General features: G+C 36.1%; 4 protein-coding genes across 4 annotated transcripts in view; 1 reads left to right on the forward strand and 3 right to left on the reverse strand.

The window, feature by feature from the left end:
* Window positions 1-4,147, reverse strand: part of hid1b (HID1 domain containing b) — a 29,989-nt gene extending 25,842 nt beyond the window's left edge. The window contains exon 1 of the mRNA XM_032575143.1: window positions 3,853-4,147. The gene's annotated coding sequence lies outside the window, so the exon portion shown is untranslated. The remainder of the gene's footprint in view (window positions 1-3,852) is intronic.
* Window positions 577-3,840, reverse strand: LOC116727618 (endonuclease domain-containing 1 protein-like). Its single transcript, XM_032575147.1, has 2 exons — window positions 3,257-3,840; window positions 577-1,800 (listed from the first exon to the last, which is right to left on the reverse strand). Exons 1-2 carry the CDS (start codon window positions 3,530-3,532, stop codon window positions 1,192-1,194), a joined length of 885 nt encoding a protein of 294 aa, XP_032431038.1. The 5' UTR covers window positions 3,533-3,840; the 3' UTR covers window positions 577-1,191.
* Window positions 4,148-5,213: 1,066 nt separating the features above from the next.
* Window positions 5,214-10,004, forward strand: LOC116727614 (UDP-glucuronosyltransferase 2A3-like). Its single transcript, XM_032575144.1, has 2 exons — window positions 5,214-5,339; window positions 6,806-10,004. The coding sequence occupies exon 2, from the start codon at window positions 6,815-6,817 to the stop codon at window positions 8,411-8,413; it is 1,599 nt and encodes a 532-aa protein (XP_032431035.1). The 5' UTR covers window positions 5,214-5,339; window positions 6,806-6,814; the 3' UTR covers window positions 8,414-10,004.
* Window positions 10,005-10,707: 703 nt separating this feature from the next.
* Window positions 10,708-22,177, reverse strand: LOC116727619 (receptor activity-modifying protein 1). The gene is made up of 5 exons (XM_032575148.1): window positions 17,324-22,177; window positions 17,069-17,146; window positions 15,982-16,092; window positions 15,605-15,758; window positions 10,708-12,183 (listed from the first exon to the last, which is right to left on the reverse strand). The coding sequence occupies exons 1-5, from the start codon at window positions 17,358-17,360 to the stop codon at window positions 11,949-11,951; spliced, it is 615 nt and encodes a 204-aa protein (XP_032431039.1). The 5' UTR covers window positions 17,361-22,177; the 3' UTR covers window positions 10,708-11,948.
* Between the last annotated feature and the right edge of the window lie 3,769 nt (window positions 22,178-25,946).

A 25,946-nucleotide genomic window follows, 5' to 3' on the forward strand; every position in this document is an offset into this window, starting at 1 on the left:
CCAAAGGGAGAAAGAAACAAACAAAATAAAATAAAGTTTAACAGGTTTATTTATGTCAACATACAGTAGTTCTCTCCTGCATATTTAAAAATATATAAACAATCAAATAAACAAATACTTTCAATGTGAAAGTACATTTCCTCCAGTTCTGTTCTTTTTTTTTATTTAATAAAGCCGTTTTAATAAGAGAGTCTGAACAGTCTACTTGAAGGCAAATAATAATGTGCCATCAATCTGAATGTAATGCTGTTGTAGCTGCATCCAGACATGCCAACAAATGGTTGCATGATTATAATTTTAAAAAAACGTGCAAATTTTGGGGCTAAAACAAGCAAAAACAAAAACTACTTTTGTTTTGGTTTGGTGTATACAGTTTAAAAAATGGATGACTGTTCAAGGTCAGAATTTGTCATTTTAACACCGAATGCTTAAAAACAAAAAAATCATCCATTACCTCTTCAAAAGTTTGCTACCTGTCTGTGACTAAATTACCCCTTTGTATTTCAAGAACAATAAAAAAGTCAGGATACTTCTGCTTTATAATTTCTTGTAAATAACACCTCAGTACTACCATACTGAACTTTGAGTGCTGCATGTTTATTTTGAGTGCAGCATCTGTGCCTCTCTTCCAAAAACAAAAAACCGCCCCAAAAAAACAAACAAACTCATAATGTAGAAAAAAGGCTCACAGATAATGAAGTTGACATTTTTTCTTTAAACAGAAAGTTTATTCATTCAACTATTCATTTTATCAGTAAGGTGCAGTAAACTACAAAATTATATTTAAAAAAATCTGGGTGAGAATGCCATCACACATACAGCTCCGCGACTCCATCTAGTGGTAAGTTTGCAGACGTCGTTTATAAGGTAGCAATTTTCTGTAAGAAAACAAAATGCAGCAAATTAAGCATCTGACAAGGAGCTGGGATGGTTGGACCATCTGAAGGACCACTGAAGGACTTTGTGGTGTCATTATAGGAGGAACCACAGTGTCACAGGCAGTTGATGGAGATTCTGACACTCAGTTAATTAACAGTGAGTTTAAGTTACAAGACAGAAAATGTCTCATATTAACATTAGTTAATGTTAATAAACTAACATTAAGACCTAAAACTGAGGCATATCAGTTTTAGGTCTTCAGTTAAATAAAATTCAGATCAGAACAATCATTTTTACTAGTATGTAATCTGATTAACCACATTGTTCATTAAAAACACTGATGACTGTATTGAATCTGTCCTTCAGGTACATCTCAAGCGAGTCTAGAGACATCTGTTTCACATCATATCCCCTGTACTCTTTCTTAGCCGTCTTGTCTATTGGAACAATCTCCTCTGTGCTGTTGGGGTCATTGCGTCCAATAGCAGCGAAGGTCGGAAAGGCATCTTTCAGTCTGTCAGGAATACTCTGGTTGTAATTTGGGCAGCAGTATGCAGACCAGAGGTATTCTGGCACTGCCACCCGATTCTTCATCCAGTGCTCTTCTTTCTGGTAGGGCATGATGCCTGTCACTATGTAGGCTTCTCCAAGGCAGTAGGTTGCCATGGTCTTGTTGACAGTAAGCTCTAGGACTTCCCAAGGTCCATCATTAGACCATCTCTTCTGAGGAACCACATTGGTGAGGGTGAATGTGGCAGACCGGCACTGGTAGGTCTGGTGATGAAGACTAGGGTTTAGGTGGCCACGAGAGAAGGTGGAGTTAATGTAGTCCAGGCTCACTGCTTGGCTCTCCACGATGTTCATGTCAACTGGTCCAGGCAAGAAGGGGACCATGTTGCCATCTGCTGAAGGGTAGGCTAACTGTTCATGAACCAAAAGGGGAAAAAATGTTTCAGAAAAATTACATAAATAAGACATATTTGAATGTGTAATTGAAATGTAAGTGACGCTGGATTTTCTTTATCTGCTTTACTCGCTGATGATCCATTTCTAGGAACTGATGGAGATGCTTCTACTCTTGCTTCTGTCTTTGCTTTGTATCATATGACTATGTCACACTTTTTGCAGCCCCATATTACCCCTTACAGTTAATGGTAGATACACGTTTGCTACTACCTCTAGAGATGGATTATGGGTGGGATGTTGATGGGTTGACTTCAATCCTCACATTCTTTGTCAGGACCAGTTTTTGATTGTGAGACAAAAAAAATATGCACAGATCCTTTCAGAGGTAACCATAAGATTGTTGGGAACACCAAGTTGATCAGTACAAATCCACAAATCACCCAATGAGACAAAATTCCAAATTTTTATGTTCAGTTTTGTAATTACGTCTGCATTTTTGCACTACTCACTGTGTCTTGATTGACTTATTCTCTGGTCTAAATCCAGCTTCTCAGAATGGTTGATATAAAACAACAGTTTAAAAAAAAGAGAAAAAGTTGACTGTTTTTTTACCATTCACTGACCCACAAAAAGTCCACTTTCCCTTTTTTAAAATCAGATTTTTCGTCTAGATGTACATAGTCAAAGAGGTACTTATTTGAATTTGTCTTTTTGTTATTTTATTATCCAAATGATTTATCGATTCCAGAATCTTAATGTTTTTGTTAAAAAAAGGAAATGGCACCACACCAGGGTTTTTGTTTTTTTTTGCTGATTAGGGGTTTTATATAAAGTATCAGTAACTCACTTGTCTGTTTTTTGTTTTAAAATATTTTTATTATTTGGAACAATAACTTTTATGTTTGGTAATAATCTCTGAGATTACCAAACCTCAAAATAATGTGTTATTTCACAAAGTGAAAGTGTTATACCTGAAATTTTAAGAAAAAAACTAAAAGGAAGCTAATAAACTGAGAAAGAAAGCATTAATTTATTAAAAACTTAGAATCTTCAAAGGAAAGACTAGCAGCATTCTATGACAGAGTTTAGGGCCATTGTAGATAAAAGAACTAAACATTCAGTACAGCAGTTTAACAGACAAAAAAATAGTACAGGGTTATTTGAATAAACTTGCTGACCGTGAAAACACGGATATCACTTCTCCTTTTCCAGATGTCTGTCCTATATTTCTTTAGATTCTGAAAAACACTGAAAATTATTAGCTAAGTGAACTAAAATTGGACCTTTAGAAACTAAAGAGAGATTTTTTTTAGGCTTTTCAGATACGAGTTTTAAACTAGTAAACCAGGAGGCACCTGTTTCTCCTGTCAATAAAATCTTTGATACTTAGGGACACCACTTCTTGTACAGTATACAACGTCTCATCCTATCAAAATCAGAGAACTGAAAATGTGAATTCGAACTTACTTACCTGTGGCTCATATTTCCAGGAAGCTTTGGGCCTTTTCCCAGTTGGTACAGAGTACAAATAAGCTGAAAACCATGCTGAACGGCGAGGTCGACTGTATAACGTGGCAAACTGGTACATGTTGTTGTAACGTTGGCAGATCGGAGTCCCAGCCAGGCCCTTGGGGGGCCAGGATTTGTAGAAAAATTGCAAGCACGGGGTGAAGTCTCCAACATCAGCTACAGAGGCAGAGATGAAGGCCACAAGAACCAGATTTGTGCACAAACCTGTCATTTTCATCTGCTTTCACACAGAGTCAGGAATCAACTAAGAGCATGTTCCTGTTTTACAAACACATGACCTCTGAATGAAAGCAGAAACAAGTTTCAATATGACTTTCTCCAAATGCCTTTTTATTTGAACAGATGTGAAAGTCATTTGTGTAAATGTCACTTTCCACAATAATAAAATTTTATTAGTTAGGACGTTTGCACAAATCCCCCCCAAAAAAAGAAATATGGAGACTCCAAGAAAGTGCCATAAAGGGGCAGTATTTTGTAAAATCAACTTTTTTGTGCTTTAAATCACGTTATAATGTTATTCTCTCATCAAAAATATACCTGCGATGTTGCTTTGATTCTTCCTTCAATGCTTAAGAAATCCTTCAATCCGGACCGAGGACTACTTTGAGGTGCAGCTCCTCCTCGGAGTTGCAGTTTCCGCCTCACAGAGCATGCCTCCTCCCGACCCCACACAGCTCCTCCACTCTGCCCGTTCAGACTAGTCAGCAGCAATTAGCGAGTACCTGACGCAATTGCACACCTGCTGTTCTCGTTATATGAGCTACTTCTCAGCACAACGCTGGTAAAAACGCAGTTAAAAGGTCTATAGAGGAGCAATGTTATGATGACTTCCTGAAGGCAGAGTTTCAGGAGGAGCAGGAGTTTTTAAAGAGACAGAGGCCCAATTTTAAGACAGATTACGAAGTCAAATATATATAGCATTTCAGTTTTGGTCCTCCATGCATAGTTAGCTGATTGTGCTATATAGTAGGACTATGTGCCTGTACTGAAATGCTTTGTGGAAGGAGCACAGTGAGCACCTGACATTGTACACGGACAAGTCAAATATGTTGTTAAAACAGTTTGGCACCCAGAGTGATTGGATGTAAGTGTAATTTGATCGGGAGATGTGGATTTAGGCATACCTTGAAAGCTACCCCTTGAATGCTATGACCACCTGTCGTAATGGAAATCCACCCCATCTAACTCTTTTGCTCTCCTGGTGTACCTAGTGACCGATCTATTCCTTTAAGACAGTTATACCGTACAGGTGCTGAGTGTTGAGAGTTCTCTACCTTTACTCACCATTCTAATTACTTTACAACTCCCAAGAGTCAAATTTGTTCATCTAACACACCACGAAGCATTTTTCCATCTATTCAGGTGAAAACACTCATCATTAATTGGTTCACAGTGCCCTCTTGTGTCCTGAAATTAACCTAACACTGTTTTTTTCTCCACATTCAATAGGACTTTCCTAGTATTAAAAAGTAAGACGTATCATATAATTTCAGGTTTTGAAATATTCTGTAATCAGTTGGATAAAATATATAATTATTGGGTTTACTGTGACAAAATTAATGTGGTGGCTATTATTTCCTGCATTTTCTAAATAAATAAAAGGGAAAAAAGGACATTTCTTTCTCATATGGTATGGAACTATGTTAGCATCTGTTAATAATTAGAGTTCCATAACGTTAGCAACTTCCAGAAATATTCTGGGAACATTTTGTTACCAACTGAAGAATAATTCCCTCTTTTGAAAAAGGGAATTTTTCAATAAGGAAAACCATAGCATTTTTAAGGAATCTGCATTTTTTATGAACCTTTGATACTTGGAGGGCGGGTGCTCTTGGCAGAATGTTTCCTTTTCCTCGAATTCAAACTCACTCAGATGAACTTGGAGTCCAGTCCTCACGTACCCCTCCCACACTTCTTATGTAACACAATAATCAGGACTTAAATTCTGCACAACACAGGCACTGAGACCTTTTTGTCCTGAGAGAACAAAACGTACATTTCCTCTGGTGTGTTAGAGCTGCGAGGTAGGTTACAACACTTTCTTTGCAACATGTTAACATAACTCATACAACAGATAAGATTAAGGGTAGCGTTTCCTCTTTCTAACTTCCTAAAGATTAGACCTGCAAACAGAAAAATTATGGTCTCGGGGAATAATTGTTTTAAATGTAATAGTTTCAGATCAAGTTTCTTGAGGACACATTTTGAGATTAGAGACTAAACTAACACCAAGCATTAGTGAGAACATGTGTTCCACCGGACTTTGATTTATTGAGCAACTACTGTGTGTTTCCCTAGATTATGTGCCATATATAACCTCAAAGCTATGTCTGTTTTGTGTAAACATCCTGATTTTGAAACTCACACTGAAACAAAATTAGAACGGCAACTTTCTTGGTACAAGTATATCTGAAGGGTTTGAAAAACTGCAGCTGAGCTTTATACGTAGGAGTCAAGGTTAAGGAAAATCTTGCATTCCTGTACCACTAAAATGTTTCTCATGCACACGAAAAAAAAAGCCATACTAATAATTTCCAGATGTCCATTGATCTTTCTGAGTTCTACAGTGTAATTGTTCATTTAATATATTATACACTGTTAGTTTTGACTGATTTGTACAGTGCATTTAAAAAGTATTCATACCACTTGAAACTTTCCGTAGTTTTATTATACCAAACACTAAAAGCTTTAATGTATTTCAGTGGGATTACGGTCTAAAAAGTTGCTTTCCATTTGTATTCATCCCCCTAAACTGATAGTTTTTTGTCTGATGGTCTCTGGGGGAATGTTTCTATCATCTTTGCACACCTGGCCAATCAGTGACCGACAGTCTTCTGATGCCACCTTTGCAGTCCGACTCTGCATGAATGGAATCCCAGCGAAGTAGGTTCTAAAAAAAAAGGCCGGTAACATGTAGGCATTACTAATGGAAAACCCTTTTAACCCATGGAGAGCTGAGTCGAGCTGCACTGACTAGGCACTAGTGGAAAAGGGCCACATGATGCTGTTTGTTCACCAATGTTCTCTACACATCTGAAGCATTCATTGAACGGCTGAATTATTACTGATATTAAATTACACACAGACGTAATTGTATGCAATTGTATTTAGAGGTATTAGAGTAAACAGGACTTGATACACACTTGCCAGATTTTCTTCGTCTTGGGGAAAAAATGTAAAATTATTAATTATTTTTGTTCAACTTCAGTTATGCAATACTTTGTGTTGATCTATCACATTTTACACAAATATAAATAAATTTGTGATTGTAGAATAATTGATAAACACAAAGACATCTTTGCTGTAACAGTTTGAGGATGGTCAGTCAAACACCCTTAAATGTCTTTCTCTTTTTACCTTAACACTTTCAAGTAGCATAAACAGAAGGAATGTCTTCTTCTGTCTTCTTTGCTAAAGGATTAATGTTTAAAACTCTACATTCACTGTGGTATGCTTTCTCTAAATTCTTATATGTGACTATCTTCTTCAGGGCTTTTCAATGGGGAGTCTTCAAGGAGTGTCTTTCTTTCTGGTGCTGAGTGTGCTCCTCCTCACTGGTACCAGTGTCCAGGCAGGGAAGATTATGGTGTTCCCAGTGGACGGCAGCCACTGGGTCAACATGAACCTGCTGATCCAAAACCTTCATGCTAAGGGCCATGAGGTCACTGTTGTTCGAACAGCCACTAGTTGGTATGTCAAAGAATCTGCGCCACATTATCGCACCATTACTGTCACACTGCCACAAGCCATTGTCATTGAAAAGGAGGACTTCTTTGTGAACTTTCTCATAAAAATGCTGGAAATAAAGAAGGAAGGATCATTAACCGGTTTTGTTAAGTTTTACTGGGAGATGCTAAATGCACTGTCGGACATTCACAAACAGGCCAGCTTATTGGGAGTGGAAATGTTTGAAAACAAGACTCTTATGCAGAGTATTCGGGATACTCAGTTTGATGTGGTCCTGATTGATCCAGGTTTACCTGTCGGAGTTCTGGTGGCTCATGAACTAAAGCTGCCAATAGTTTATAATGTGAAATGGATCACCAGTGGAGAAGGCCATTTTGTTGTGGCTCCTTCTCCAACTTCATATGTTCCAGTTTCTGCACACCCTGTGACCGACAAGATGACATTTATCGAAAGAGTCAAAAATACATTGTTCTATTTCCTAAACACATGCATTGACAAGTTTGTTGTGTGCCCTCACTATGATAGACTGGTATACAAGTACTTTGGTCCAGACGTGAATTTCTATCACCTTCTTCAAGGTGCAGACATCTGGCTCATGAGGGTAGACTTTGTCTTTGAATTCCCCAGGCCTACCATGCCAAACATTGCCTACATTGGTGGATTTCAGTGCAAGCCGTCCAAGCCTTTATCCAAAGAGCTGGAAGAGTTTGTTCAGAGTTCAGGAGAGCATGGTGTCCTCCTGATGTCTCTGGGTACACTGGTTAAAGGTCTGCCAACAGACATCAACTCAGAAATAGCTGCTGCTTTTGCCCAGCTTCCTCAGAAAGTCATATGGAGGCATGTTGGTGAGCGACCCAGCAACTTGGGCAACAATACCCTTTTGGTTAAGTGGATGCCACAGAACGACCTGTTGGGTCATCCAAAGACTAAAGCTTTTGTGGCCCACGGCGGCACTAATGGTGTCTACGAGTCCATCTACCATGGAGTGCCCATCATCGGCATCCCCCTTCTGTTTGACCAGTTTGAAAACATTCTGAGACTGGAAGCGCGAGGAGCAGCGAGGGGGGTGGATGCAACACAGCTCACGCGACAAAACTTCCTGGAAGCAGTGCAAGATGTCATTAACAATTCCTCCTACAGAAAGAACATGAAGCGCCTGTCTGCTCTCCATCGGGATAAGCCAATGCATCCTTTGGATACTGCAGTGTACTGGATAGAGTTTGTCATGAGACACAAAGGAGCCGCACATTTACGAACAGAGTCTTATAAGATGCTTTGGTATTCTTATTATTCTGTGGATGTTTTTGTCTTCTTGTTGGCAATTTTGCTGATGCTGACAGCTGCTGTGGTAGGTTTCATACGATTCCTCTGCTTTCAGCTGAGCAGGAAGAGAAAATCTAAGCAAGAGTAAGTCAGCACTCTGAAACAGAAGGCTGTTTATTTAACTTGACTTGGATCAGTGATGTAACTAACATAAGAATACACTTTTGCATTTCCAGGTTTTCCATATAAAAAAATTATCTAGTGTTAGGCAAATTCTAAAATGATTGAATCAATTCTCAAATATGCAAAATCTCACAATAGATCCAAGACTGTCATTATTTATTGTTTTTATTGTAGGGGGAGAAGCAGTAGAAAATCATAGAAATGAAATGCTTTCTGTAGTCAGTTATCATCTTATTGACAGCCTATAAACGTGGCATTTTGCTGCTCTAGAGCATCCGGGTGAGTGCTAACATAAGCAAGGTAGAAAAGCATCAAACAACAATGACCTTGGAGAAGCAATTGTTTATGCCCAATAATAAAGGGTTGTAGGGTCATTTCCAGACTACTAGGCAGAATAATTATTTTAAAGTTGGCAGAACTCACACAAATCTCCAGTGGGGTTTGATCTGGCAGCAATGAGTGGGATATCTCCTATGCCCCACACAAATAAAAACTGGCAAGTATGGGAACAAGGGTCCCCCGCATTTATTTATTCATTTTACTTTTTTTCACTTCCTGTCAGCCCTCTCCAATTTTGTCTACTCTTAGCGCCTGTTCCCCACTGCTCTGTTGTTGTGGCGATGTAACTGCTGTTTGATATCGCTTGACCAGACTATGGTGTTATAAAAAATGTAATCAAATGTTCATCAGAAAACATACCGGTACTGTCAGATTTGTCTAACATTCAGACTGTGAAATGTTCAGGAAATTTGGAAAGCACTCAAAACCTCTTGCAGGCTTTGTTTAGCATATTAACTGCTGGATTTCATGAGAGGACAATAAAAAAACATTGAAGAACTACAGCTTGTTTGAGTTGGATGAAAGAGAAAGCCTTTTCTCTTAGAAGAGAACATCGTTGCACAAGTTGCACCTATTTGAACTACAACACTTCCGGACCAGTGTTTTAGAAACACTGGCAGCATTTAATCTGTTGTGTTCTTTTCTTTTTTGGACACTGAACTTGAACAAACTTGAATGACCAGTTATCTCCTGAATTGTAAACACCTAAATCTGACACCGTGTCATTGCAGGATCAATTAGTCGCTATTAGTCTGATGTTGGCTGGATTATTAATGTTTTCATTTATGCAACTGTTCAAAAGTATGCTTAGCTTAAAATCCTGTGTCCAAAGGATTTGTTCCAAACGGCTTCAGAAGTGCCCCCAAAACACGCCAGTAACACTGAGTGAAGTTCACTGTAAAGCTAAAGTTTTCCCTGTATTAAAATGTCATGTCCTATCCATAACAATCCACTAACAAATGCTACTTAATTCTGTGTTAGAAACATTTGCTTTACAATCAGTGACAGTATTATTGTTCAGTCACAGCTGCCTTGAAGTTTTAAGTGATTTACTTTAATAATCAAATTGTGAGCAAGCTGGCAATACTTCATACATTCATTAAATAAAAACTGTGCAATTCTTTATAGTGTAATTGTGTAACTGTTTTACAGCATACTCACCATCAACAATATGTACCTGGCATGTAAGCATTGACATAAAACAGAAACAAATCAGATTTGCTGTATTTGTCTTTATTTATATATCTATTTCATTCCTAATGTTTTTAGTGTTAGTGTAACTTTAGATATCATAAAGTTAAATCATGTTAATGTTAAAATAAACTGTAATATTTATAGTATTAATAAGGGCACCTGTTTCTCTGCCTTTAATTTTGAAGTAAGTTTTATAAACTTTACCCAGAAGGTGGCAGTGTCCCATTTCACATCAAGTGTCATCAAAACTGAGTTCTATAGATGTGCTCCTGCTCCATTACACCTCGTTTACCTGACTGAATTACCTCCTCAACATATTATTATATATTTTTGAAAATCCACCAAAACACATTTTCAAGATAGACTGTAGATAGACCAAATTAGGTTGTTTTGAGAGTGCTGAAAGAGGGGGTAGGTGCTGTTCAAGCAACAACTGATGCTGTTTCATATTGTCTACATAAACAAAAAAACAATTGAAAAACGGTTCTTATGTTGGTCAGCTACGTATCCCTGATGACTCGGTAAACTTTTAGCACCCTTTAGACACCAGAAATCCAAAGCTTTGATGGGCAGTGCAGCTCAGAGTTGGTTGAACCTGACCTGCTTTCATATAATGAAAGATTTTTATTTATTAGATTTAGAATGTGCTCGTTTGATCAGTTTTATCTTTTGTCACCAGCAGGAATTTGACACAATTTTCACATTGCACATCAACAAAAAACAAAATAATTTTGTATGTTTTATTTTCAAAAAGAAAACAGCAATATTTTACATAGAATTTGCCTTTTTACATTTGATTTTCAAAGATTTGATGCAAGATTTACTTACAATGTTGTTTAGCAAGGCTGAGGTCGTCAGTGTGTGACTGTAGTGTTTCAGAGAGTAAATTGATCAATACTATTCTGCCATGCTAATTTGTTTACCACAAAGGGTAGAAACTGTTTGTCTCTTTTTGCTTCTAAGTTTTTCATTTTAACTAAAAGGATTAGCCTATGCAGCACAAAATGCTTAGACTTTAATCAGAGCTTTTAGGTAAGTAAAAAATACATGTGTAAAACATTAAGTTGTCCACATGGAGTTATCATAGTTGCAATAGACTGAACTTATTTCAGGGAACAAAACAATCTAAATTACAAGACTTTCCAGTTAATTATGACAATATCTAAAAAAAAAAGAGTGTGGCATGCATTTATATTTGGACTTCCAAGTCAAAACTTTGTAGAAACATCCTTCGCTACAATTGCAGCTTTTGAGGCACTCTTCTATTAGCTTTATAAAGTAATAAAGTTGATACAGAAATCTTTCACATTTTCAAGAGGACAAGTCATTAAACATGTAAATGTTTAATGAGTTTAAAGAGTTTGAATTGTTTTTGTCAACATAAATTCAGACATGTCAATAATACTTAAATGGACTTGTATGTGTAGCTTTTAAAACTGTGTCGCATGGACTCAAATGAGTAAGTGAGCTCCCTCTAGTGGTACATATAAAAAATATCAGTCTTCTTTTAGTAAAGTTTGACAAAGGTTTACTTTTTTTTATAAATCAAAAATGTAAAATTTTTCATCATTATTTTCAGAACGTATTTGTTTGTTTACGAGAATTAGTTTTTTAATGTTGATTTTATTGCTTAGTGTGTGGTCTTGATACTTCAATAAGACTGTTTTAAAAATAATAGTTATGTGCCGTGTTAATTGTTGTGCCTGAAAAGCAAAACAGATTCTGAGATGTTGCTTAATATTTTTTTTTAAAAAGCAGAAAAAAATCCTGTTTTAGATAAATTCAGGAGAACTAATAAAGTATTTTTTTTTCTTTTCATCCATCTGCTCCGGTAAGACATTTTACACAGCTCACTTTTTTGCAGAAATGAATCCATGTATGAATCAAAGAATCTTCTGCTTAAAGCATTGGTGGCCAAAATGTTCAAAGCTAAGTATTTAAAAAAAAAAAAATGGGCCAGTCAGTTCCTAACTTTTCCAAAGTACCAGACAAACCAGGACAGGGATAAAGCTCACTTCGACAATGGTGAGTGCCACCACCAGGCTGGTAGGGGCATCTTTAAGCAGCTCTTCTTTCTTCATGCAGTTCTGGAAGTAGGTGGAGTGGATGTAGAGGAAGAAGTCTTGGACATCAGGATTTGGAAAATAGCAGCCAGTTAACTCAGTCACAAGCTCCACACATAGCGTCAAATTGTTGTAGATTCTGCAGCAGATAAAAAGAAATTATTGTGTTAGACGGGTATTTTATAACAATAAGGGAAGAGAATAGAAATTCTCTGTGTCTGTGGTGTGATAGGGAAAAAAAACAGGTTTGTTGCTTTCCAGCAGTTGTTGCATGTTTAGATACAAAAAAGTAGAACGGAATAACATATGATGGTTATATACCAAAATATTCAAAAAGACAAACCAAAATTTAAAGATGGAACATGGCACAAATAGAAATGACAGAGCACCCCAAAAACAAAAATGTTTTTGCTGTAGAAAACATGTGATATTTTTTTTTCCAGTTTATTTCTATAAACGGGAAAGGCCAACACAATTAAAATGTATTTATATATGCATGTATTCATTAATTTGTTGCATGGAGTAAGTTATTTACTTTTTGGGTACAGCACCTTCCTTCCACAGATTAAAAATGGGACTGTTAAGTGAATTAGCTCCTCTAAATTACCCTTAGGCCTGAGTGTATGAATGGTCTATGCAGGCATGGACAATGGGGGAATACTGTGTCTGTTTTGGGACAGCACTAAATCAAAAGTGGTTTTTAATATGAACTCTCACAGATGCTTTTCTGACTATTTGGACTGATTTAGCTTTCTGTTGAGACACTTACTTTGTATCTCAACAACTGAAACTTCACAGCTAAACCGTGAAGCTCTGTAATATTGTGGCACAGCAAATATAACTAAAACTGCTGTGGTTAAACTACTTCCTGATGGTGCATAAACATAGCAGAAGATTGAAACTGGGGGTTGGGTGACTGAAGGAGGAAACTATTTCTTAAGCAGGAAGAGGAGGAACTTCCTTAGACTCAGTTCTAAAGATGGATATTTCCCAGTAGAACTAAGCCAACAAACCAAAGCTCCATGAACACCCACACAAATACTATCAGTCCACCTTATGAGTGTCCAGTCCTTCCACAATGTCTGGGTAAAAATTCCAACAAATTTAAATTATGGTTGAATTGCACAGCTGTTAGCTCTTTCCACAAACCAACTGTGAATTAATTGAGAAGGATTTTGCAGTGCACAATGTCTTGGGTTTGAGTGTTTGACTTTCAACATGTAGCTACTCTACGTTTTGCAGTTTCAATAAATTTGAATATATTTGTGAATTTAAAAAGGTATCAATACTGGAAATATCTACCAAAACCACAGTCAATGTTTTTTGCATATAATGAGCATGCCTGTTTGCAGTTACTTCTCTTGCTTCAGTTTATTGCAGCTTTGAACAGGGAAGTGTTTTTCTTTCTTTTTTGTTGTTGTTTTTGAAGGGGCCAAGAATGCGGCTAACGAGTTATAAAGGATAGTAGACGGCTTGAATTGGAGCAGAAACTGCATGGTTGAATGCTGAGATCGGGGTGAATAAGATTGCGGTGTGCTTACAGTATAAAGATGCTGAAGTTAGATGAACATCAACTTCAAATGTATGCTCCATATCTTTGTTATTTTGTAGTAGACATTTTGGGATCATCTTTAAATTCTGTCATTTACACGTGTTTTTTTTATGAAATCAATTGAAAGGTCCAGACACAAAATGCGGGGGGATCGAAGTCAATTTAACAATATTACAATCCTGATCCTCCTGGGATCAATAAAACTGTCACCTGCTAGGAGTAACTAGAGATTCCAGACTAGCTGTGATACAAAGCACAACAAACAGTAGCTGCTGCAGCAAGCCTGCTGGTGCACACCAGGTGAAGAAATACTATCCTCCTATGCTGCACGTCTGAGCTGAGAAATATGTCGATCAGCAGAATTAGGTGCAGACCTGAAAGCACACGAGGCACATGATCTCAGTGGAACAACTCGTAGGATGTAGGAGGTTTGTGTGTTTATTGTGGTTGTGAAATATGATCCAAAACCATATACTGTATATGCACAGATTTGACATAGTCACATTGACTATGCCAGATTCAGCATCTGCAGATACACAGATATATACAGATTTGGCATAGTCACTATGGCATGTCTTCTTCCTTTTGCACGGACAAAGACATTTCAAGAATTTCTGTTGTGAAATTCCTTCCTTTATATGAGGAAGGAGTAAATTCAAACATACAAACAACAAAACCATTTTTATGCAATCAAGGCTTAAACAGTTTAAAGCTAATGCATGCTGAGCCATCTTTAATTTGCATGCGTAAAGGAAAATTGTGTGGATAGGGCACCAAGACTAGCATTGGCCCCTGCGGCCCACATCTTTCTAAATCCAGTCATGCTCTCTAACTGCAAATCAAACAACTTGCATTCCCATCCACAGTTTTACCAAACTGGGCTGGTCTTAATTTTTTTATTATTTTTTGTTTTTATTTATTTAAAAAAATAATTTTTCAATGTATAAATCATTCCAATAGTAGCTACAATTATTCTTGAACGCAATTTTACATCTGTTCTACTAAAATGCTACTTGTAAATTATTTTATTGTCTGTAATATGTTCACAGTTCAATATAATTCTGATAAAATTTAGCTAATGCAGGCTACATGTATTAAGTACAATTCCTTTCATTTTGGAACCGACACTGAAAACAGCGCCCCCGTGTGGTTCGGTGCAGGAACTGCAGTTAATAGGTGGTCAGTAATGGTACTGCAGGTTTACTTTCATTGATGTAAAGCAGTGAAGGTAGTTTGAAAAAAATAACTAATTAAACCGTCCATTAGTAGCTGTCGCGTTGTTACACTCAATACACTTAACTCTAGAAGAGTTTATGAATTTACCTGACATATATTTATTAAAACAGAAAATGTTTTCTTAAGATAACCTATGAAGATTGTGCGATCATTTTGCGGCTGTGCTAAATTAGGGCCATTATGGATGTGAAAGAAAATGGCAGCGCTCCAAGTCTAAACAAGACAACACGGATTGGATTGTTTCAGTTATTCTACATAAAAAAAAAGACGATTTCAGGCAAGACGAAATTTTTAAATATTTGTATTTGGTGGGAAAATATTGCCACTAAAACAAATTTTACAATAGGCTACCCATTTTTTTGTTGTTGTTGTTTCTTTACCCCAACAGTTATTTGAAACGTCCATATTTGCTTTAATCAAGTTTTATTCTTCTAAAGTTTACAGTCTTGAACAAAAACAGGAAATTGTGCATTTGTGAGTAGCCTGTTGACGTTACAGAGGTGTTTACAAATTAATGTCTATTAAAGTGTGCGTGGATAATCCCTGTTTTATTTTTGCTTGTAATGTAATTGCCAATTGTGTATTCACCTAGAAAAATTACATAAAATAAACTGAGAATTAAAGCCAATTTTAACAACAAAATGTTAAAAAATTTTTGTTAAAAAAAACCAACAAGCTATTGTTTTTGTCACCATGGCATGGACCAAAATAGCTGTCATTGAGTAGGTGGAAATAAATATCTATGAAAGGATTCAAAACTCTTTTGACATACCTGATAATGTGTTTCAGGACACACCAGTCATCTTTGTGGATATCATGCATTTCTGCATGAAAATGTTCACCACAGTACTGGTGGCTGAACTGTATCAGCTCACCCCGGTGGCATTGTTTGTACGGAATTTCATTATTTTGGTCCTGGAAATGTTCTGCAGAAAAACAAAAAAGTATTACAAACATACTCTTGCCAATCAAATAGCCACAGGTTAATTTAAAGTGCTAATCAGACTCAAAAAACACCAAAGGATGAACATTTTGCTGGATGAATTGGAGGATATCCTGCATTTCTTTGAAAGGTCAAGCTTGGTGACCTTTGATTGCTTATATTTTAATTTATTAAACAGAGATTGTCCTTAAGAGTCCTCCACTCACCATTATCCTCTGTGATAATTAAAGATGGGTTGTTCTTTTCCAGTTCATCCTCAATGTCTTTCAGCTCGTCTTTGTACAAACCCGTTGACTTATTGTTTGGGTTTGTCGTACCTGAAAGAAATAATTTTGCTTTATTGAGCAGTAATAATTTGTCTTGCTAAAATAATTAGCTTTGTTGGACAGGTTCTTTTTCTGGGCTTTCTTTGGCTTATCTTTAAAATGTATCTCCTGTAGGCTGATCACATTTTTTTCCTGGCTATTGCAAGGATAGTTTTCTTTAGCTAACTGTTCTGAAGGTAGACGTTCAGAGAAATGTTCTTTTTTCTGTGACCTTTTTGTGAATTAAACCCACAAACTGGAGATGGAGAAGTTTAATTTTTATAATAATCAGCACATTTGGTCAACTTACCTGATAGAGCAAAATGCTCATAAGCTCTGAGTAATAAAGAAAACTGACAGTTTCAATAGCAGTGTCTGAACAAATTGAATTTCCTAATGCATTTTTTAAATTTTTATTTATTTTTTTGCTGTAAAATTATTTTTAAGCTCAGCAGCAGTGGTTAGCTGATATGTCCAATAAAAATCTGATAAAAAAACAATATTTTAAATGAATTCTAAGGAATAAGTGTTATCCAAGTTGGACTATTTACATGAAAAATTGGCTGCCATTTTAAAAAATCTATTAAAACGTTAATCATCAACAATAATGAAAAATCAGATAACTCAGGCTGAACTAGAAATATTCATTTTTAGATAATATTCCAATCTGTGCTGTTGAAATCTGAGTCAAAATTGAATTGCCCTGAGATACATTTTCCATAGTTCATTAGAAACAGAACCTCTTAATGTTCCACCAGCACATTAAACCAACTTACTTTATTTTATAAAAGAAAAAGTTAATTGATTCACAATTATTAGAGTCATTAGCTGCTTTCATTATATACAGCTAATGACCCAATATATCTATTGTTTCCAAGATGAGAAAAAATAGAAACTTAGAATCTCAGATTCTCAGTTAATCAATATAATTAATAGCATATAGAAGTAGCTTTGAGCAATTCAAACCAAAGAGTAGAAGAAACCTTACTGTTTCCATGTGTGAAAACACTGAACGTTTGGTTATTCAGCTCATCGGTAATGGTAACTTGTTGTGACACGGCAACACCTGCAAACACACAAGTTAAGTACTAAACATAATCCATATTAATATTTTTACCTTTAATCAGTGCCTACTCCAAAAGGGAGAAAAAACCCAACTAACTGCTGTTATAAGAAGCTAAACAAACAAGCAAAAAAATCAGGTTGTGCAATCCTAACCGGTATTGTTAAATCATACGCTTACGGAGAATGACGGCAGGTAAGAGAAGGTAGGAGATCATGGTGGCCAGAGATGATCAGAGCAGCAGGATTCTCTGAGGTCGATCTGTGACCTAAGGAGACTCTGAGGCTAAATGCCTCAGTCCTTTGGTATGTTTGCAAAACAGCCCACCCCCCTTTATCTTGGCTCTGCTCGCTGCTGATGTACACAAGCATGCCATAGCCTTGTTTTTAGAAAAATACCAATAAATAGACAAAATTAAAGGATAAATAAAAGATGTTGACACTGGTAGCAAACAGAACCAAAACAACATGACGAGTTACCGAAAAACCTGAATGGTTTCTCTGAATTACAGCTGTATGGCAACTAAAATAGTTAGGTAACCATAAAGTTATGACAACACTAACTAATTTATTAAACTTGTAGTTTCTTCTTGTGTTTCCAACTCATAAACCAAATAAATGCATGCTTAACCTCAACCTAAATATCTACACATATGAAAAAATAATACTAAAGTATTCAATTTTTATCAGTTATTGAAATCTTCCTGCAGTCTGAGAAGTGTCCATAGAAGTCTGGTCTCCACCTCCTAAAATTCAAAGCTCTACTTATGACAGAAATTATTAATATTTAGGGGGGAAAAATGACTTTCTCTTTGCTTTGCCAGCAAAATTTAAATCAATAAATGCAATTTTCAAGAGCATATGACTGGATAATTTATAACACAACCTTTATAGTTGTGTTTAGCAAACAAGACAGAGCGCTGCTTTGTTTATACACCAGTACATCAAAGAATTCTGATATACACAAGTGATATTGCTGTTATCTTGATGTTTCCGTAAATTATAGTTAAGACTGCAATTTCCTGTTGCTTTTAAAATTCTTACTGAAGGTTCTCCTAAGGAGTTTCCTTCTTTATTTCACTGCTGCGTGAAGAAGACAAGACTCAAACCTGCAGCTGGTTTAGCACAAAACTCTAGTACAAAACATTTTTGTGTGGACATCTGCAGCGGAACATGCATGAGGGAGTTTTATCAATGCAGGCTCATTTTGTGGATTTGCAAAAAATGACAATCTTATTGAAAGTTATTATTTTGTAAATCATACGTTTTCCTCAAACTGCCACTTCTCTGTGCCAGAAGTACGACAACTTCCTGTGTTTTGCGGTTTTTAATGCACAGCACGTCGAGGCTTATTGTAAAGGCCTCTGTTTTCATGTCTGCCCGTGAGACAGGAAGCTGCTCTTTGTCACTCAATGGTTCACAGCTTGCTGACAGATGTTTAAGGACACAAAGAGTGTTGACAATAGTATCCTAGTTACAATCTGTTGTTTACTATTAGCTGCGTTTGTTCTCGCAAAAAATGGTAATGATGCACAAAGGATGAGAATTTGTTCACACTAAGGTGGCATGTTTCTTTATTTTGTGCATCAAACGGCTTGCTTTTGAATGTGTAAAAATGTAAACTTGTATAATGCAAAGAAAAATGCTGTTTTTATTTGCAGCCATTGCCTTTTTGCTTGAAAAATATCTTTTAAAATGTATTTTAGAGTAATTTGTTTCTACGTTTTGATAGAGAATATAAATGTCCTAAAAACTGAAATGACAAAATGAAAATTCTCCTTGCAGAAAATGTAAAGGCTGCATCATAATGGAAAACATATAACCATTACATTCATTTTAATTATTTAACGCCTGAATCTAATTCTAAAACTACCCCTTTTTTGGGTCCTCAAACACAACAACAACAGCATGCCCTCATCTCGTGGTCTTTTTGCAATTAATTTCTATCAGATTGATGATAAAACCTCTGTCAGTGAACTTGCAGGACTTTGTACTTTTAATGGTCATTAACTGAGAAAATTGTAAACTGCTGAAATTAAAATTAGCTAGAATTATTGTTCCCTCAGAATATTAAATGCTTTGTTTTGGTTTTTGAAACACAACATTGTTAGTAGTCATGCTCTGACAACTTTTAGCTGCTCGTCCTTTAGTTTGGGTTAAGTATGCATTATGGGCACTTAGTCCCATTTCTAAGCTTTACCTGTAACTCTAAAAATCTGAGTCACCATTTGATCAATAGCAATTAAACGTAAAGAAACGTCAGGGGATTTTTTTCTTTCACTTAAATGGCTGCAAAAGACTTGAATGAAGTATGGTAATAAATCACAAACAAAATTTACAGTTCTTAGCAACATTCTTGTGATTATGTATGTACTTGTAGGCAGGTAGTGTCTTTGTCCTGTAAGTTCTAAATGTCTTATATGTATTATATGTTATTAATATTCAAATAGTTATATTAGGCCGTAACTTGAAGATCTGCTGACGTGAGAGAACAGTTCTCAAGTCAAAATATGCTTTTTTTTCTTGTGATTTATTTGAGCTGTAAGAGTGCATGCTATATCTGAAAATCATAAGTGCTGAAGTGTTACCGGAAATTCCAGAGGAGTCAACAAACATATCTGCCACAGATTAGAATCGGCCAGTTTTAACTAGGTCAGCGCTGATCAGGGAGTGGCAGGTCAAATAACTTGCAGAGAAAGCTTTTGTCTCATTTTTTTATTCAATGCAGCAAAACTCTTAATTCCCACCATTTTCAGGTCAAAAATGCAACAACCAACACGACTCACTTTGTACTTTTTATTTGTTTAGGAAAAAGAAGTCTATAGTTAGACGTGCTTTGCTATAGAAGTTGACAAACGTATTGTCTTCTTGTTTTCTGTTTCCGAACAACTACCATTAGCAAAGAAGCTGCAGCAAATATTTCTTTTATTTTTATGAACCGTCTTTTGAGCTAGATCTCCAGGGAAAACTAGAAATGGGCATCAGCCAAGACAAACGTGTTCAGGGTGTCTCTTGTAACTCCAGTCTCTTGTGGTGGTGGTGAATAGTTTCCACTTTACTTTTTGGGTTCTATTGGCAGACAGTGGACGATATAGTACAAATTTATGATGATTATGATGATGATTTTTTTTTTGTGTGTGTGTGTGTGTAACCGAATTTGAATCTAATTGCATTAACTATTTTTATCTGTATAAATTAGATTTGTGTCATTACATGAAATAATGACACTGAATGACAGTAAGTAATTGATGACATTCATTAATTATTTAATGAAAGTAAGCAATTACATTCATTGTGTTGTATAGCTAAGCAGAACAGAACTGAATTAAGATTAAACCTATTTAGCATCTCTAATATTGAAGTTGAATATTTCGTCTGTCTGTCTTTGAGGTTAACAGGGATTCCTAGACAGTATCTCCTGTTGCACACAGTCATTCTTTTTCCCTACTAAACATTTTAAAGAATGTGGAAGAAATTGGAAGTTGCTGAGCTTCAAGTTGTTCACAGCTTTAACTTTGATTAATTTCCCCTACCCCAAATGGCGAAGCTTGCTTTTTGCGTGCAAGTTTCATAACCTTATCAGACACTGAGATGAATTCAGAAGGTGGTTTGTTTTTCAGCTGTACAGTAGTCAGAATTCTATGTAAAATCGCCACCTTGAAAACAAAAAAAAAACTACCACATTCTATAAGATAGTCAGATTGACTCATAACACCCAATTCGAAGTGGAGAAACAACTGTCTGCAGTCTGCCAACACATCAAATAAACCACCACTCCTCTGCAAATGTATAGACACACTGACACATAAACCTGTCGTGACTAAGTTGTTAGAGTTTGAAACGACTGTCAAAAAAAAACCCAAATAAAAACAAAACACATGTTGCGTGGTGAATGCAGGGCTTTTGTTACTGGGCAATAGGTCTGTGTAGAGCTGGAATATAAAAACTGAACGCATTAAATGCAACAAGTAACATTTATTTATTTATGTTTTATTTGAAAGAGAAAATGACATTGACATTTTCTTTAAATTTTAGACAGGTCTCTTTTCTTTAGCTAGGCAAAATAAATTAAGTTATATTTTGGATTCTTACAGTGGAAGAATGCTTTTGAATGGCAGATTCCTTGCTCAAAATAAGTATCTGCTGTGGACTCTCAGACTGAGGTGAAACTAAATGTTCATAAATCAACCCTCTAGTGGTGAAAATGAGCAGCTGCGAAGCAGAAATTCGACCATTTGTATGAAACTCTTCTTTTTGTTTCCTTTGTTCCTGACCAGAGGCCTTCTCCCCTCACAGTTTCACTACTCTTGCTTTTCCTGTTTCACAACTACACTGACTAATGCCTGTAGGCAGAGTTTGTTTACAGTTGCTTTCGACTAAAGGGTGCAGAATGACACTAAAGCTCCCAAGAACATTTGTTTTTTCGCTACAGATGACATCCTTGAAAAGAGAAGAAAGTCACTTCATTAAAAAGACCAATTAGTGCCGAGTTAAAGCATCTTTGTCTATAAAAGCAGGAACGATTTTTTTTCTTAATTATTTAAATATAGAATTCAACTGTAAACAGCAATTTAAATAATTCATAAGATCTGTAGCCATTTTGGATCATAATGTAGCCTTTATTAAGTTTTTATTTTGTGTAAATCAAATTATATTTAAATCAGCTGACACATTATTTGGTAAGCCAAACAGACGTGTAATATAATTTCAGGGACACGTTATGCGGTGGTAAAGATATCTCTTGCAGTCCTCAGATTTAAAAACAAGCTTTTGTTTGCTATTGTTTGATGTGCTTGTAGACAAAGCAGTAGCTCATGAGCTAAATCTGTCCTACATAAACAAGTTATTGTTTATAATGTGTCATTGCATTCTTTATTTGCTGGCATTTCCTGCCTATTATACATAAGCAGAGCTTGACATTTGATGTAATCTTATGCATTATTGGCACCACGGTTGAAATGTGATGATATTATTCATATTATTAGTTCAATACCTGTAGGACAGTTAAAGTCGAGTATTAAAAAAAGCAAAACGATGTTTATGTTTTAGTTTGATAAAAACGAAAAATTAAAAATTACCTAATTTTTAATTTTTTTTAATTTTTTTATGTGAAGCTTAATCAGAACATTTGGAGAACTTCCCTTTATGAAAATATAACAGACTTTCAGTATTAGTCAGTTTCAGTCATGCTTTTACAGGCACGATAAAAGAAGATCCAGTTGTTATTTACTAAATTGCAGTGTAAAATACAATTTCTTCTTATAGCTAAAATGCTGCATCAACAACAGCATGCTTGTAATACTGAAAAGTAAATAGTTTTACTTTACGGGGACTTTTGTTTTTGCGTTCCACTTGCGTTCCGATCCGGATGTTTAACGCCACCTGAGAGTGATGTCTGTAAACAAACAAGACAATTGAGGAAGTTACTGACTCAAGCAAAAAAAATAAGAAGAGATTTTGCAGCTTGAACAATTTAAACCCTATTTGCTTATGACTTGAGTTCTCATTTGAAATTATGAAACACAAAACAGAAATCAAGACCCAGAACCAGGTAAAGTGTAACAGTTGAGCACTATGACAAACACAATTTAATAATAATAATACCAACAATTTCTTTTAACATGCTTTATTTCTTGGCAATATTTTAATGTGAGATAACTTGAGGTAAGGGCTATGGGTTGTTATGAGATGTTATCTGGCATTCATCAGCAGTTGCTGCAGATGCACCAATGAGATTTTTAACTGGCAGATATAGATTTCCGGATTTCTTTGAGGTGTGACCTGCTGACTCGGATTATACTTCCTCTTGACCGTAAAGCATCCAACCTTGTTTATTGCACCATGTTTTAGTTCAACAAGTTCAACGTGCAAATAAAATAAACATTGATTATGTGAAAGAAAAAACAAAAAAATATATGTAGCGTATTTCTTGATCGAGGTAGTAAGCCCACCGATAAACATTTCATTTTTCGGCATTCAACTAGTTTAAAAATATTGACTGGGACATCACTTATTAATCATCTGAATAAAATGCAAATTTAATGAGAATGTTGCTAACAATAGTGTTTTAAAATCAGTCCACATTTGCTCTGCCACAGAAGTAATCCTTTTTTTTCAATATTTTAGTCCAACTGCGATCATTGTTACTCAAATTCAAACCATTAAAAGCCTTACAAATTACTAAAGATTTTTGCCATGAAAAGTGGTAACACAAGCAAAACATTTCCTAACAAATAATATCGCCTACAGATCATGCTTAGTTTTCAATTTCCAAAGTAAAACATGCCTTCTTTGGAATTTTAAAACCTTATGTTAGTAGGAAAATACATTGTGGATAAATGCTTTTTTCTTTTCAGCTCCCATCCTGAAACTGCTTATACGTTAGTCAATGCATCCATCAGGATACCGGTGTTCTCATTATAGTTAGATGAACCCAGGGCTGAAATTCAGCAAAACACAGCAACAGGTATTTTTCAGCAATATGGAAGATCAGTTCACATTGTTGAAATCTTAATTATATCCCTATGTCATTTACAGTTCTTGATATGGGTTTATTGGGTGTTGATGACAGTTGAGCCCAAATGATGTGCACCGGTTGAAGTGTAGGTCACCAGTTTCACACCAGTTTGCATTAACCACACACACAAACAAGTATAAAATCAGATGTCAACCGCAATGTGGATGAAGGATCGTCAACATCTGAGTACAACTGTCAACGTGCCAAAGTTCCCATGAACAAAAGTGCAGCAAACCAGCGCATCGTGCATTTTTCTCATGGTCTGGAAACAAGCCAGTGTGGTCTGGTGTTTGCTTGTGATCTTCTCTGCAGCACCTACAGTAGATGCCTGATTTGCACCAAAACACTGGCTGTAAATGTACTGTAGACTTATTTCATGCTTTTTGATCTGATGCAAAAGTCTGACGACAACCCAACAATGCTAAGAGGGGACTTTTGGTCTCTGAATTATTGATTTTGGAGAAATTTTAAGCAAGTGATTTTTTTTTTTTAATCACAGTTGTCATTTACTGTCGAGCTTGTTTAACATATGATGACATGTTTAAAATGTTCTGGTTTTGATTTCACAACATAGACACTAATTTCAACAATTCTCTACACAGTGACAGCAGTGACAATGTCTGAGTCATAAAAGCTTTTCATCCGACAAAAACAAGCAAAATATGACTTCTTTGTCCGTTCTTGCAGTGCTTTAAAAATGTGTCCCTGGCTCTAGACCATCTCAATATTTTAGGCTGCCATTGCATTTATTAGACCAGATAATTAAGTGCTATTTCAGCAAAAAGAAACATCAAGTGGTTTGGAAACTTGCATGCTGTAGAGCCCAGCAGGCTGAGTGGAAGTACGTAGGCATGATGCTTCCAATACGCTTTCCAGCTGGGATTCATTTTGCAACGATAATATGAGTTGAAGCAAAATGCAAGAGGGATTTTATCTGTAAAAACTTAACTTTTCATACTCACATTTTGGAATATGTGTTAGTTTGTGTTAGTCTAACACTAATCCCTTATAAATACATCTTAATGTGCAAAGTATCACATACTGAGACTTCAGTTTAACTTCCAGTTCTTGACAGTCTTGTGTCCGCCATGTGACTTTTGAGTGCCTGACTAAAGATGTGCTCATGCAGTCCAGATTTGTGTGTTTGCGTGGGCTCTGTGTGTTGACAGTGACGATTTGTCCAGTCAGATGATGGTGTCACTGTTTTTCCAGTGTAGACTATTCATCTCTTAAGGGCAGCAACGAGACCAAAAATTTACTCACATTTTTGTGAGAAATCACTTTATCCTTTTCCGGTTCTTCAGTTCATTTTTCCTTTTTTGGTAAACTGTGTAAAACATTAGCATATAATTTCACCCTAAGAGGCTGTCGTGAAGACTTCTCATCTAGTTATGGAAGGCAGTTGTTCAACTTAATGCTATGAATAGGAGGGTGAACTTGAGGTCCAAGCAGTTTGTGTACAAAGGTCACACAAAGGCATGAGAAACCTTTAAAGGTGAAAGAGGGTCGACTCCCTTACGATCATAACCGAAGTGAGGGAGAGGTTATGAACCAGGCCATGTCCAAGTTGGCAGTCACACCCAGTGTGGTGGCACCTTTTGTCCGCCAGCTGAACTTATTGCATGAACTTTAGTAAATCATCTTTATGCTGAGTTTTCTCAAGCTCAGTGTCAGTGGGCACACCCCACAGAGTGGACTGCATTTACTTTATGCTGTTTTCCCACTCAGAAACTGCATTAGTTGTTGCATTGAGAAGGAATCTGTAAGTTCACAACATAAGATTATGGACAGAAAACACTTGCAAAATGTCCTATTTTAAAAATAATTAAATGGGTTAGATCTGGCAAATACACAAATCTCAAATACAAAATAGACAATTTGCTTCTGCAAACAAATGACTAAAATATGTTTTTTTATTTTATTAAAGCACAAATTTTTTGCAGTTTTAAAAAACAGAATTGATAAGTTAATAAAAAAGGGATAACTGAAAAACAACCGTATGACCACAACCGAAGCAAAGTCGAGGTTACAGACTGGTTTTATACCAGTCAGTTACATCCAATTGTGGTTTTGTAGGTCTATAACTGACAGTTTTCACTTTTATTCTAGTATTGCCTGCTAAAGATACCTTTACAAGAATGTTTGACTTGACATTACAAAGTATAACAACTTTCAACATTATTTTGCACACCAAGATGCTTGTGAAACAGTTTTTCTTTTGGTATAAAACTGAGAAATTGCAACACACAGTCAGTCTGAGGCATGTGACATAGATGTAAACTGTCAT

Source organism: Xiphophorus hellerii, chromosome 10, assembly GCF_003331165.1.
Source record: "Xiphophorus hellerii strain 12219 chromosome 10, Xiphophorus_hellerii-4.1, whole genome shotgun sequence".
In the NCBI taxonomy this organism is placed as follows: Eukaryota; Metazoa; Chordata; class Actinopteri; order Cyprinodontiformes; family Poeciliidae; genus Xiphophorus; species Xiphophorus hellerii.

What these genes read in the sequence shown, in the direction of transcription:
- LOC116727618 (XM_032575147.1), bottom strand. Translation starts at nt 3,532, where the DNA reads ATGAAAATGACAGGTTTGTGCACAAATCTGGTTCTTGTGGCCTTCATC. An exon ending in CCTGGAAATATGAGCCACAG is followed by an intron (nt 1,801 to 3,256) that starts GTAAGTAAGTTC and finishes GTTCATGAACAG; the next exon opens with TTAGCCTACCCTTCAGCAGA.
- LOC116727614 (XM_032575144.1), top strand. Translation starts at nt 6,815, where the DNA reads ATGGGGAGTCTTCAAGGAGTGTCTTTCTTTCTGGTGCTGAGTGTGCTC.
- LOC116727619 (XM_032575148.1), bottom strand. Translation starts at nt 17,360, where the DNA reads ATGATCTCCTACCTTCTCTTACCTGCCGTCATTCTCC. An exon ending in TGTTTTCACACATGGAAACA is followed by an intron (nt 16,093 to 17,068) that starts GTAAGGTTTCTT and finishes TATTTCTTTCAG; the next exon opens with GTACGACAAACCCAAACAAT. An exon ending in AATTATCACAGAGGATAATG is followed by an intron (nt 15,759 to 15,981) that starts GTGAGTGGAGGA and finishes GTTTTTCTGCAG; the next exon opens with AACATTTCCAGGACCAAAAT.